Source organism: Euprymna scolopes, chromosome 35 (genome assembly GCF_053919585.1).
Source record: "Euprymna scolopes isolate OS-2025 chromosome 35, ASM5391958v1, whole genome shotgun sequence".
Classification (NCBI taxonomy): domain Eukaryota; kingdom Metazoa; phylum Mollusca; class Cephalopoda; order Sepiida; family Sepiolidae; genus Euprymna; species Euprymna scolopes.
Window position 1 is genome coordinate 33,391,117 of NC_136516.1, and position 14,829 is coordinate 33,405,945.

Below are 14,829 nucleotides of genomic sequence, written 5' to 3' on the forward strand. Positions count from 1 at the left end.
CCGGCTGACCTAACAGGATAGGGCCAAGCCCAGGCTTCGGCCAAGCACAAAAAAAAAAACAAAATGACCTCAGAAAGATTTCATACTTAAAGAGGAACTTTCATATAAATATTTATCGAATAGGTGCGAAAAGAAAGTTGGATATTTGGGTGTATATACACCGACATCAAAGAGGAAATAACATTAGATGCGAAAGTTTGAATTCATTAATTTCATTACTGTCCAATTCATGAGGCTAAGGCTTTGAAAGTATCAAACGTTTGTTTTTGTAGCATACTTTTTATAACTCCTTGTAAACTTTACAATTGCTAGCTGGGGGATCGGACAAAATCACCCCGGGCAACTCCCACCATCTACTTAAAACAAAAGGAAAACAGATAAAATCTCAAATGAATAAAAAATATTAAAAATCAGTTTTCATATTTTAATTTTAATCTAATTGAATTTAGGAAAATTAGATACCGTAGAACTAATTTTCGCAAGGTATGAAAATTAAGCAACTACAGAATAAATGTTAACTTAATAATAATGGGCCAGTTTTCCTACCTAGCAAAAAATGGACGAATTTTCCGGGCACCCAAATGCCAGGAGTGGCGGCAAATTTTACTACCGCCCCGGGCGGCAAAAGGTCTAGCTACGCCACTGATTCCGTCCCTAATATTGTGATCTTGCTGCGAATTTTCCTCACCAGAGCTATTAGCGTTGCTAACTGTGAGCGCTCTTTCTCAAGACTGAAGCTCATTAAAAACTACCTTAGATCAGCAATGAGCCAGACAAGACTTACAGACTTGGCAATCCTCTCAATAGAGAGGGGACTTGTCGAGGAAGTGGATTTTGATAGTCATTGATAACTTTGCCGAAAAAAAGGCGCGAAAAATCTGTTTGTAAATCTTCAACCGACTTGATGCCTTGCGACAGTTCTCTCACAAAAAATTAATTTATAGCTTTATTTGCCATTCATAAATACATTTATTTAAAATATATTAAAACTATTTTTAAAAGAGTTGAAACGTTATTAACAACAACAACAAATTTCTGAAAACCGAGCGATTGCACACATGAATTTAAAAAAGCACCGATACAAGACGTTTTTTCTCTTCGGAGGGCTCGACCTCTTAATAATAACATTATGAAGACAAAGAAAGGAAAACTACATCGGACTATTCTCTCCTTGATACATCCATGTTATTTGGCGAAAATTCGGACTTTAACAACAACGACAAAAAAGTAAATAAAAATGATTTCAGGTTTTCAAATGTTCTCATTTAAATTTATTATTATATTTGCTTGTGTAGCTAATTCATTTAATTTAACATTTTTTTTATAATTTGAATTATAAGTTTTTATTTTGAAAAAAATATTTGGTTTCTTCTATTTGCGTACCCAGTCTTTATTTTATTAGTGGTTCAGAGGCTAGGGAATGAGGGTGGAGAGTTGTGTTTCGATTTCGATTCTAGCTCATGGCACCCAAGTCATATATTATTATTAAAAAGAAATTTCAATTATTATTATAATAATATTCAATTATTATTGAAAAGAAATTGTTAAATTAACTGGCTACGTATACAATTACGTAGCCAGTTAATTTAATTTAACAATTTCTTTTCAATAATAATAAGTATGTAAACATTAATCTGAAGGGAATTGTGTGAACATTAATCCGAAGAAAATTATATAATTGTTTTGAAAAATCTTTGGTCTTCTTTGACGAGTACTGTAATACGATGAAAATCTAGGACTAATAGCTGCAGTCTAACATTAGTTCCATGAAAATAAATATTTTGAGGGCTTTTGGAATTTTGAAGGTTAACAGATTATCAAATGCGGGGGGGGGGGGGGCAAATCTTACGATCACCGCGGGCTGCAAAGACTGTTGCTGTTTAATTTTGCAACATTTTTCAGAACATGTAAAGCAACTGCTTTCTTTGGACGGTTACATAGAGAATTTATGCAATTTAAAAAAATTGTTTTACAAATAAAATAAATTTACATCGTATTTTGAGGTTATTTTCATTTTAGTTTTAGTGATAATTTAAAAATAATAAATATTTATAATTAGTACCAATAATGAAAAGTTAAATTAAAAATTTTATAGAATCGATTTTGGAATCGTAAAATAGGGACACATTTTTCCGATTCCGATACCTCCAATACTTCAGATTTTTACAAACTTTCGGTATAAAATTTCAGATTTTTTGTTAGCTTTTATATATTTTTCTATTTTCTATTTTTATCCTCTCAAAATGCCGCCCCTGACATGTGCTGCTCGTAAATAAGAGACACATTTTTCTGATTCTAATACCTCAAAAAATGCCGCCCCTGACATGTGCTGCTCGTAAATAAGAGACACATTTTTCTGACTCTGATACCTCAAAAATTTCCGATTTTTTACAACTTTTTCAGTATAAAATGTCAGATTTTTTGTTAGATTTTGTTTATTTTTATTTATTTTTTCTACTTTCTATTTTTACTCTCTCAAAATGCCGCCCCCTGACATATGCCGCTCGCAAAATAGGGACACCTTTTTGCGATTCCAATAACTACAAATGTTCCCATTTTTTACAACCTTTTCGATATAAAATTTCAGATTTTTTGTTAGCATTTTTTTCGATTTTCCCCTTTTACCATCTCAAAATGCCGCCCCCATGCCGCCCCCATGCCGCCCCCTTGACGCTCAGAAAATAGGGACACATTTTTTCTGATTCCGATACCCCCCAAAATTCCGATTTTTTACAACCTTTTTGGTATAAAATTTCATATTTTTTGTTAGCTTTTGTTTATTTTTGTTTATTTTTTCTACTTTCTATTCCTACCCTCTCAAAATGCCGCCCCCTCAGGTGTGCCGCCCGGGGCGCCCCCCCCCCTCTAGCTACGCCAGTGTCGGCAGTTCAAAGGAAAACTTTAACTTTAACACTTCACTTAGCAATAGCGAGATTATTAAAGTCGGCTGTTTCTCGTTTCGAACAGAGGATGGGATGGATGTAGATTTATAGCTCCTCATCTGAAACGCCATTGTATATTTCTCAGAAGGGACTGCCGACCTGACTATGCTTGTTATTTTAATTCCAAGTCCGGTGTTCCTTTTGTGAGGGCGGGAGGACTGGATTAAAATCTTGTCCTTGTGTCTAACTTTGTTTTTGTAGAGAAGTAAGTGCCAGCGGGACTGTTAAAAACAAATGGTCAATTTTTACAACTAAGAACGGCTATCGGAATAAACCCCCCCCCCCAACCTCGAAAGCCGTTCTTAACATGGAAAGGTTTGGGGGAGTGTTAATTCCGAAAGCTGTTCTTAACATGGGGAGGTTGGGGTGTTTATAACACGCTAGGGCACATCGTAAAAATTGACCAAAAAACTTGTATCACAATGTCATTGTTTACCAAAGGCAGAAAACCATTCGAGGATAAGTTTTAATCAGATTTTAATTTAGATGCCGAATAATAGTATGAAAGGCAGAGCTCTCGAGAGGGAAAAAATGTGCTGGTGTGAGACCTTTTGCTGAACCCCCTCCCTCACGTGGGACCTGATGAAAAGATATTTATCTCCCACATGGATACGTATCTTTTAAATCTATACTAGTTATACCTATCTGACATTGTAAAAAAAAAATAAATAAATAAATAAAACAGCTGACTTGTTTATGGAAAATTGTAAATTAATTTTGGTGAGTTGAGTTTTATGAAACCAAAATTAAAAAGAAAAAAGTTTGTTTTACTATTTTTTTAAATTTTTTATTGTTATCTTGGTTATTTTTTTCACAACGTTTCGGCCGATTTAACCTCCGACCGTCTTCAGTTGCATTCATGCTGGATGTTATTGGTGAATGGTTAAAAATATTAGAAACTCAAAAATGCAAAAAACGCCAATTCTATTTCTTTTTCTTTTAATGTCCGACCTTCTTCAGATGTATCCTGTTGAACTGGTGAATCTGTACAAAATTTTGAATCAAACCCTTTATTTAATCCATAGTGGGTAGCTTACTCTCGTTTAGTGAATTCTAGGTAGATGTCTTAAGTAAACATGATACTCCCGTTGATTAAATAAAGGATTCTGCTTAATATTCCATGCAGATTTCCGAGTTCAACAGAAAGACTCCAGAGTTCTTGGCCTTTTGGTCAAGATACTTGACCCACCACCGGGCTTTCGGGCTAGATTAAGGTGTTTTTTCTTACTAACCTTTGTTAGCAAGGACCGACCCCCTCCTTTGGGGAGTCAGGACCTAGAGGACCGACTCCACATTTGTGGGAGCTTGGACCCGGAAACCGATCCCCTCTTTTGGGAGACTGGAATCTCGGGACCAACACCACTATCGCTGGTAGTTGAGACCTTCTTTTTTCATTTGTTGTTTTTGCATGTTGTTTTTTCTTCGTTTCGGTCTCACTTCTCGAGACTGGGATGGTCTAATTTCTCAACACTTAATTGCCTGAGCAACACTCTGACCTGCCAGGCCCAAACTTTGTCTATCTTCGCTGCTCTCCCAGTGGATCGAGCAGACAGGGTTCTCTTTCTCGCTTCCGTTGGGGTAAGTTAGTGGGTAGGGTGACGTGGGGTAGGGCGGGTGCTTCGTTTCTGCTCCCCTCTGTGGGCAGGGATGCCTATCCCCTCTCTCTCTTAATTGCGACGCGGCACTCTGACCCGCTAGCACCCACTGCGTCTTTCTTCTCTGCTCTCCCCCCTCGCGGGGGGATCTGAGCTGCTAACCCGACATCCCCGTGAGGGGAAGTCAAAAACTCTAATTTCTTCAAAGTCCGCTCCTCCCCCTCCTCCCCCTCCATTCCCCTGGGTTTTCTTTTCCCCCACTACACTTTGGTCCGCGCCAGCGGCCAGTGCAACCGCCACGATGCCAGGCAGGAGGGGTACGTCACCCCAAATGCGCAGCATCTCAACTGCTAACGACTCCCTATGTGAGGGAGCTGATGCATCTCCCGGCGAGACGGCGCCAGGAAACAAGGTAGGGCCCCGGCGCGCGGCGACCTTGGAAGAAAGCGGGAGGGTAGGGCCGCAGCCCGCGGCGACCCCCCGAAAAGCACCTGCAACCGCTCCCCACGAGGGCAACCCAGCGGAAAAAGCTGCCATTAAGTCACTAGCTGGGGAAAGTGCAGAACCCAGCCAACCAACTGCACCCCAGGACGGCAGAACCAAGGGAGGAAGACCGGGGAACCCATCCCCCGCTCCCCCTAAGGGCGACTCCCCAACAGAAAAGGAGGAAAACAGCACAGCGGACCAAACAGAGGCGCTGGATGAAGATGTAATAGCCTCCATCTGCTCACTATTCAGCGGGGAAGACAGTGATTGGCCCCCCAACACTCCCCAAGAGGACCAAATACGGAAAAGGGGTGACTCTCCGGCCAGTGGTAACAAAAGCAAGCTGGAAGGAGAGACACCCTTGACAGTACCCACCAAGGCTCCAGCTGGGAACACGGCACCAGAAGGGGAGACACCTCCATCCCCCAAGGGGACAGCCACCCAGCAAAGAAAGAAAATAAGAAAGGGGAGCAGCCCGGAGAGCAAACCAAGCCAGGACGAAACAACGCCAAAGACACAATGGCCTACTTTGCCTGGTAACGGCCCAGTTCCGAAGCCAAAAATGCCCATAACAGAAGAGAGCCCCACAACACCAGCTACGCCCCCCAACCCGAGTCCAGCTGACACCCACCAGGATGGAGGACCGGCATGGGGCCCCAAAGAGCAGCAAGGGAAGTTGACGCCCGAAGACTACAGAGCACTCTTCGACTCCACTTACAAGGAGTATACCCAGGGGAACAACATCCAACCCCTCCCGGGTCAAGTGGAAGTTCTGGAGAAAAGAGTGCTCTCGCTGATAACTTCAGACACCAAGACAAGGGGTCTGACGGGCGTCAACAAGGACACCATGATGAACGTGTTGCTGGAGCAGAACATTCCCGCCAACTACATCTGTAGAAGGAGTTACGCACAGTGGGATGTTCTGCTCCCCACCTCCGAAGACGCAGTCAGGCTGTCCAGGACCTGCCATCAGAGCAGGAACATAAAGCTCAAACCCATCTATATGAACAAGAGGAGAGCAAATGTTTCTGCTCTAAACGTCCCCTGCTATATGGAGGCCAAACAACTGGGGGCTATCCTAAGCCAGTATGGAGACGTAGAGGAAGTCACCCCGGTCCGCGGATTAAGAAACATCATGACCGGGGACAAGGCTGGATTCTACGCCATCCCAGCCACACTCAAGTTCGGAGAGTGGACACTCTCCCTTATAGTGGAGGGGAGGAGGCCTCATTGCTGGCTGTGCACACAACAAGGGCATATGGCGAAGGACTGTCCAAAGAGGAATGGAGGGAAGAAGCCCACAAAAGCGGCGGGAACAAGCGTGACAACAAATCAAGCCGCTGCTCCCGCGCCGGCCGCAAATCCTCCAGAGGCACCGACAGGCTGGGTGACGGTCGTAAAGAAAGGCAAGATCAACAAACAGCCATCCTTGCAGACAGTCACCCAAGACCAAGAACAACCGAAGAGCGAGACGGAGAAAATGGACACACAGACACCCTCCTCCTCAAACAAGAGGAAACTACCAGAATCTGAGGAGGAGGCCGTGTCAGAGGCAGAGGAAGAGACAACAACAGTCTCTATGGCCCTGAGCGCAACAGAGATCAGGAGGGCCAGGAGGAGGAAAAGCCGCAAGACACGCGCAAACCCTCCTACCCCCACTGAGACTGAGAAGGACTCCCTCGCAACAACAACACAGGATGAGCCCCCTGTGATCCCAACACCCCAGCAACCCGAACAACCTTCCCCCTCTCCTATAAAGGCCCCAAGAAACTCTTCCTGCCCCTCATCCCGTGACAGGAGCCAAAAAGAAGAAAACGAGCAGGCTACCCCCTCCCCAAGCGCTCAGCCTCCCCATCAACCAAAAGAGGTCCCCTCCCCCACTCCCAAAGTCCGCACTGAACGGACCAAAAAGCTCCCCTTCCTGCCAGGAAGCAGGATTTGTGAAACAGACCCTCTCCAACCGGCTCCGGACCTTAAAGGACAACAGAAGGTCCGGTACAATAAACTTAAAAACTTTGAAACAGTCGGTGGAGACCTAGTAACAGACCCCACTAAATTCAAGGACGCTCCCTTGTTGACCACTTTCGTTAGGGTCAACAAGGACGCTAGGACTGGAGGAATGTGGGCAATGATTAAGGCAGCGAAGAATGCGATCCCAGGCCAGCAGCTGGTGGATAGGGACCATCCTTCGCTGACCAACATTTTCTTTAAATGTGAGGGTAGAATCCCCATGTATGTACACCCATCGCTATACAGGGCACTCAAACTAACCTTCCCCCTGGACGTGGGGGGCGTGGCTAAGGATGGATCACCTTCATCGGATTTACTTACCGGCAGCCTTGGCCAGGCCTGCCATGTCCTCACTGCCCAGGATTTCAGACCCGTCTGTGACAGTGCTTGAGGTAAGTGATCATGTCTTTGAACTTGGCTACATTGAATGTGAGGGGCATCAGGTGTCGAAGCAAGGCCTCGCGCGTTGTGAGAGACTTGGTGTCCCTCAAGGTAGATATTGCCGCTATCCAGGAGACCCACTTTGTTTGTGACGGGGATTGTCAGGTGTTGGTAAACGATTACGATGTCTACTCAGCATATGGCAATACCTATAGTCGTGGAATCTCCTTGCTAGTGAGTCGCACCCTGTCAGCGTCGGTGAATGTTGTTCACGCAGGCGAGGACGGGCGGGCGCTTGTTGTTGATGTTGCTGTTAATTGTAGTGTTTTTCGGATTGTTGCTGTTTATGCTCCTAATGCTGCTGTAGAGAGGGCAACCTTTTTTCGACGGTTGGAGGGCTTCTTAGTCGATCCGGAACGGTTAGTTTTAATGGGGGATTGGAATGCAATCCTTGATCCCAAAATAGTTAAGGTCGGGGGGACTAGCGGGTCGGCGTGGTGTGACAGCAGTCTGTCTGACCTGATGGCCTCGTGCGATCTCGTCGACAGATTTCGTCTGGATCATCCGGGGCGGGAGATGTGGACGTGGCATCCTGTAGTGCCTTCCCATCCAAGCACTTACTTGGATCGGATGTTAGTTAGAAGAGGCGATGTAGACTTCCTATCTTGCCCCACGTTCCACTTGCTAGGACACTCGGACCATAAACTTGTTATGGCCCGTTTGAACTTAAGTGCTAGGCCTAAACTGGCCGGATACTGGAAGTTCAACAGCACCTTGTTGGAGCTGGAGGACTACCGGTTGAAGGTCACTGAGCTAATTCAGCGGGCTTTAGTGGGGGCGGTTACAGGGAGTAAGTGGTGGGTTAGTCTCAAGGCCAAAATTAGGCGCTTCTCTGTCCAGTATAGCCAACGCCTCGCGATAGATAAGGCTAAGGCAAAGAAGCGTTTAGAGGATAAGCTGACCCTAGAGTTAGCACTAGCTAAACAAGATCTCAACCGCTTGGCTAGCGAGCGGTATGAAGGTCAAGTAGTTAGGGCTAGGTTAAACAAAGTTTCTAACGAGGCTGTGAATGTTGACGCTGTTGAGCGTAAGGCTGCTTTAAGGCGCGGTTCGGATGGGTACATTCGTAAAGTACATAACCTGGAAGGACACCCCTTAGTATCGACTCGGGAGATCTGCGAGGGGTTTCGGGAGCATCTATCGGTGCGCTTCACCCAACTACCCGGACTCAGGGTTGATGAGTTTGGCAGCTATTTGGCTGACTCGCCCCGCCTCACGGCGGCTCGGCCGGCTAGCTGTGATGGTCTTATTACTGAACATGAGGTCATTACTGCGTTGAAGCAGGTCGGCTATAACAAATCCCCGGGGCTTGATGGTTTACCCTACGAGTTTTACTTGAGGCTGTCGCCCATGTTGGTCCCTATTCTGAAGGATATGTTCAACCATTGGTTTGCCCAGGGTTCCATCCCTGGACAGGTGACCAAGGGTGTGATCACATTGCTGAGGAAAGGTCAACGGCATGGTGGGAGGGAAAACTTTGATGATTTTAGGCCCTTGACTCTGCTAAACACAGAGTTAAAGATTTTGGCAAAGATTCTTGCGAATCGCTTGCAGGTTGTCATCACTGACTTGATCGAACCGGACCAGACTTATGCTGTGAAGGGGAGATCGATTCAAGACAATTTGCACTTGATACGCTCGATCATAGAGGGGACAGAAGACGACGCCGAAGCCGCGCTGATCAGTTTGGATCAGTCCAAGGCATTCGATAGGGTCGACCATCGGTTCCTAGGATCTGTGCTAGAGGCCGCCGGATTTAATCCGGACTTCCGCAAGTGGATCTTTGTTCTGTATGACAGGCCGACGGTAGCGGTGCAGATCAACGGTAAGCTGTCGGAGTCATTCGCTGTCTCTCGGTCGGTGTGACAGGGTTGTCCGCTGTCGCCCCTGTTGTATGTCCTGGCGTTGGAACCCCTCCTTCGCAAGTTAAGGGACGAGGCGGCTACACCAGTCCTGCGCGGAATAGCTCTCCCTGGAGGCACACGAGCCAGGGTTTCCGCGTTCGCCGATGACGTCACCGTGTTCGTGTCTTGCCTCACGGACGTTCAAGCGGTGGTCGAGGCGCTCGCTCGATACGAAGAAGTAACAGGGGCCATCTTCAACCGTAGCAAGTCTGTTGGCCTGCGGTTGGGGGCCTGGCCGGGGTAAACTCGCTTCCAGGTATTTTCAGCTGGACCGATGGACCGGTCCGCATTCTCGGTGTCTGGTTTGGACCGGGACTTCAGCTGGAAAAGAATTGGTCGGAAGTACAGTCTAAGGTCAAATCGTCAGTAAAGACTTGGATTGGAAGGAAATTGTCCTTGAAGGGTCGGGCGGAGGCGTGTGCTACATACGTCTTTCCGCTCATCCTTTACCGTTTGTCTGTACTTCCTCTCCCTGCAGAACGACTAACCCGCTTACAAGGGCGCCTCGATTCACTTTTGTGGAACGAGGGTAAGCATTATGTCTGCAGAGAGGTCTGTGTTCAAAATCCGAGCGAGGGAGGCCTGGGTCAGCCCAGTCTCTTGTGTCATAGAAACGCCGAGAGATTGGCTTTCCTGGGTCGTTCGCTTGAAGGAGACGCTCCTTGGGTCCCTGTGGTTGAGAACTCGTTTCCCAATCTCAAACCCAACCCTTCGGTAGAAGGTCGTCGTAGACCGAAGGGGGAGTCCAAGTTCTTCTCCGAATGCCGAACCGCTCTTAGAGCTTTGCCGGGGACCAATGTCCTCGATCAGCCAAGGAAGAAACTGTATCGGGATTTAGTGGAGGGGACCGCGAAGGATCCACTTTGTAGGCGGATGGGATGGTCGATGGAGGTTGTCCGTTCTCAATGGTGTTGGGCGCCGGGACGGGAGGTTCTGAATAACTCGGAATTCTCCCTGACTTGGCGACTGGTCCGAAATGCGCTGCCCCTCTTCGATGTACTTTTCCGGTATAAAGAACATACCAGTCGCTTCTGTCCGTGCTGTGACGAACGCGAGCCCGAAACAATCGAGCACGCGTTTTTTAGTTGCAGCCGGATACAGCCCCTATTAAAGTACGTCGAGGGGGTAACAGCTCGCATCGATGCCGAGTGTCTGCTCGATCTCTACGTAGGAACTTTTGTGTACAACATGGAGCCGCCGTTCCCCAGGGAGGAAAGTTTGGTTTTCCTGGCGATCCTAGCAGTAGCGCGCATGACCATTTGGATCACGCGCCTCAAATTGGTCCACGAAGGGACATCTGTTCCTGATCGGGATCTGATCGTTTACTTTAAACATTTGCTTAAAGTAAAGATCAGATGCGATTGGAAGAGGTTGCCTAGAGTGGAATTTGACAAGAGGTGGGTGCACAGCACTAGTTTGTGCATCCGTCGAGGAGCCAAGTTTCAATACGTGTTCCCTCCTTAGGCATGGCATGGGCGGTGCTGGGTCCTACGGACCCCATCCCGCCTAGGTTAGCATTATAAGTTCAGTAAAGTAACTCTTGACTGGTGGTACAAATGAGATCCTGTTCCTGATTTTATTTTTTGGTATTAGAGAACCTCTGAGTCTGCCCAACCCCCCTGCTCCTCATCTTTATTTTCTGATGCCCCCGGTCATCCCCCCACTCAGAGGTCACCTTCCTACCCCCTCCATCCGTTGCTTTATTTTCTCCCACCTCCATTAAGGCGACTTCCCCAAACCCCATTAAGGATGCTCTGCTTGTTTTCGGTTCCCCGGAAAACAGTGGGGGATCTAGCCACATAGAATAGTACAGGGGGGTCTTACTAACAACACATTAGTAGTTTTTTCTTTATTTTTGAAATGAACACTTTCATTAGTTTTTTCCCACTCCACGAACATTTTATGCCAATTAATTCAAGAACTCTTTCTAATGAAATCGAACTTTATTTTCTCACACATACACACACAAAATAAAAAAAAAAATAAAAAAATGCACACACAACATACAGAAATGAATATACAAATTGTACATAGTTAAATTTTACATTGAACGCTGGGGTTATTAGTTAGATTAGGATCCACAGAGTGATTGAGGTATTTTGGTAAATGTTGCCAGTCAAGAGTAAGACTTCAAAGTCTCATCTGTTACATAGTCAAAAAGACCCTGTACCCTCCCCCTCCCAATTTCTTGTAGGGCCTTGTGCCTAATTTTGTTGAATTGAATTTTTTGTACGTTTTTTATGTTCAATTTTTTCTTTCTCAATAAAATATATAAACAAGATCAAAGTGTAGTATCTGTTCCGGCAGATGCTGCAGGCTATGACTAGCTATGACTAGCAAAGACCAGATGTGGGGGCAACCCCACATGCCTGAACATTAACCAGCTCCCATTTCCCACCTCTCGGGAGCTGGTCCCCTTTTTCCCTTCCCCCTCCCTTCACTCCTCACATTAAAAATCGGCCTTGTGCCTAATTTGCTCGGTGGGGGAGCAAATAAATACCATCTGTTCTTCAGATGCTGCACTTCCATTTCTTGTTCTCTTTCGGTGGAGGAGAAATCCTTCACGAATGAGACAATTTTTATTTTTGTACCTTTTCTCCACGTTAAAAAACGACCCTGGTGTCTAACTCTGTCCCGTGGGGAGGCATAGTAAATAGGTACACAGGATAAACCTGAAGATGGTCAGATGTTACATCGACCGAAACATTGTGAAAACAACACTCAAGATAAGGACATAGTCCATAAGATCCAAATAATATGAATAATCGCAAGGACCCGTGGCGTAATGGATAAAGTACTTGGTATTCAATTCTAAGTGAATCTCTTCTGATGAGAACAACAGCCTGAATAATGGAAATAATATGAAATCTTAGTCCTTATCTAAAAAATTCAGAAACATTGAATTTTTCTGTTTTATTTTTTATTCGTTTCTTTTTTTCTTGCTTTTTTTTTTAATATTATTTTATATTGAAAAATGTTTTATAAACCATTTTTGTCTTTATTATAGTAAAATTCAGAGTTCTTGGATTCACACGAGACTTAAAGACTTGGACTGGAGTTGTAAGTATATTTGTACCAATTTATCTACATTGGAAAGGTGATGCAAAGCCTGGGTGGTCGTCACTGAGCTGATTCTATGTAATCATTTACTTTCCAAAAAGTTATTTAATCAGTAATACTTCAATCAAAACCATACTTCGTCTGTACATGCTTTTGGTGGTGATCCTCCTAAACTGAGGAAATGCTGTCCAATAATTTAAACTTCTCATTTATACATTTGAAAAGACTAACTTGACAAAAGTTGATGGTAAATAACAGCTACTTATTCGTTATAATTTTTGTCCCAAATCAATGACCAGAGGAGGGGGGAGACAGAGCGAGATCGAAATTACTAATTAGTTATATCTTGTCAGCCCATGTCCTTACACGTCGAAATACCCCCACATACTTTCAAACAGTTTCTCTTTTCTATCATCCTGTCTCTTTGTACCATGTGAAGTCCTATCCGTTTGCGGTATATTTCCATACCTTTAGCCATTTTCAACTCTAGATAATCGTTGACCTCCGTTGACCCCTAAGCGGTTTCCATTTCCTGTTATTCTCAACTAAGTTATGTACTAGAGGATTTACCCACTCAATGTCTAACACAAAGAATTCACCAAAGTCCTTAATGCCACTCTGTTGTTATTAACACATGTGTTGTGCTCAGTCGCTTTATTTCAGACTGAGAGACTGTTTATGACGCAAGTTATTTTATTTGTCCTATGACGTCACTTCCTCTTTTGTGTATTCACAACAATCACTTACCGTTTGATAAGATTTCCTGTCCTTATTCTCATATCTTAACTGGTCACCCATTCCTTATTTAGTTTTAGTCAGATGCAGCTAACACTACCAAGTTATTATATATCACTTTTTTTATTATTGGAATCCTTTGAGTTGAGTAATTTGTATATTTATTTATTTGTGGACTGTTATCCTCATTTTCATAGTTGTTCCACCACGTTTCGGCTAGCTCATCGGAGCTCATGGTGCAGTGGATAGAAGCGTTCCCTATGATTTCAGGTGAGCATTGTCTGAAGATAGCGGTTTCAGTCTTACCCAAAGCAAGCCAGTGGTTTAGTTGGCCAAAACGTGGTGACACAGCAACAACTATGGAAGTCAGTAATTACTGGGGATACAGTTACGAGACTCCGCATTCCTATCCTGCCGTGATTAATCAACTGAAGAAGGCCAGAGGATGAGTTGGCCTCAACATGGTGAAACGATGAATAAATAATTACCAAGTTACTTCCTTAACGAAAAACAACCACAAAAATAAAAATAAAACTGTAATTAGTTTTATTGCATCTTCAATATAAGGTGCTGTGTATGGCTTTAAAATGCATCTGGTGGTAAGAACCCAATTTTGGGAGCTACAGAGAGTGTGGAGTCACTACCTTAATTACTATTACTCCCATGTTCATTATGACCCGAAAGAGTAGTAGTACCTGTCCGGGTCATATCTATGGGTCAAATAGTATTTGTCCTATATACAACACTAAACTGTTTAACATTATTGATAATATGGGGTAGAACGATAAATTTGTTGCCCTGAAAAGAACAACACTACAGCTTTATTTTCAAACTTTTATTGAAAAAAATCAATTCGGATAACTTAATTATGTAGTAAAGCTTACATTCAATGTAGTACCCTTCAGCCTCAATCACCGTCTCGATACGGGTCTGGAACTGGGAACATGCCTTTTCCACAAGCGCCAACAGGAGCTTGGCAAATACTTGGCAGATGGCGGTGATCAGGCTGGCTTTTGTGTTGTGGGAGACCATGTTGGTGATGTTCTCGACGTATGACCAAACGAAGTAGTCCAGCGGGTTCAGGTCGGGGGGGGGGAGAAATGCGTGGGGGGGGGGGGGGGTCTGTGAGAGAAGGGTACAAGGTCATAGCACTCCTTCTGAAGCCAAGCCTGGGTCTCTTTTTCCCATACATTAAACTGCTTAACAATATTGATAATAATTTATTTTTTGTACATTTTTTTTTTTGCATTGTTTTGTTGGTTTGCCATAGAATTAAAATTGAATTCTATTGCACTATTAATTATGTGCATTTTAATCGTGTCTACTGCTCCACCTTTAACGGGGTGCATCTAATCCGCTATTATCAGATAAGGTGCCCCCCTTCCCACCCAAATGCCATTTCATAGAATCTCTATCTTTAATCTATATATATCGATAAATATGAGAATGTGTGTGTGTGTGAGAGAGAAGAAAACTCTCAATCTATATACTCAACGAATTTTTGACCTACAGACTTGAAATTTAGTATATAAGGTATTCAGATATGTGGAAAACTCTTTAATTCGTTTCCATCCGGAAAAAAAGAGCCTGTTTAGAGGTCAAAATTGAAAAATTGTTACTCGAGGAGAGGGGGGGTATTTAATTCTTATCTGCTTT

At 44.3% G+C, this 14,829-nt stretch overlaps 1 protein-coding gene across 4 annotated transcripts in view; it reads left to right on the plus strand.

Moving 5' to 3' along the window:
- Positions 1–14,829, plus strand: part of LOC145259799 (pregnancy zone protein-like) — a 313,594-nt gene that overhangs the window by 100,899 nt on the left and 197,866 nt on the right. For all 4 annotated transcript variants that reach the window (XM_080117581.1, XM_080117583.1, XM_080117582.1 and 1 more), the window contains exon 5: positions 12,386–12,438. In XM_080117581.1, the coding sequence (XP_079973707.1) occupies positions 12,386–12,438 (53 nt within the window). The remainder of the gene's footprint in view (positions 1–12,385; positions 12,439–14,829) is intronic.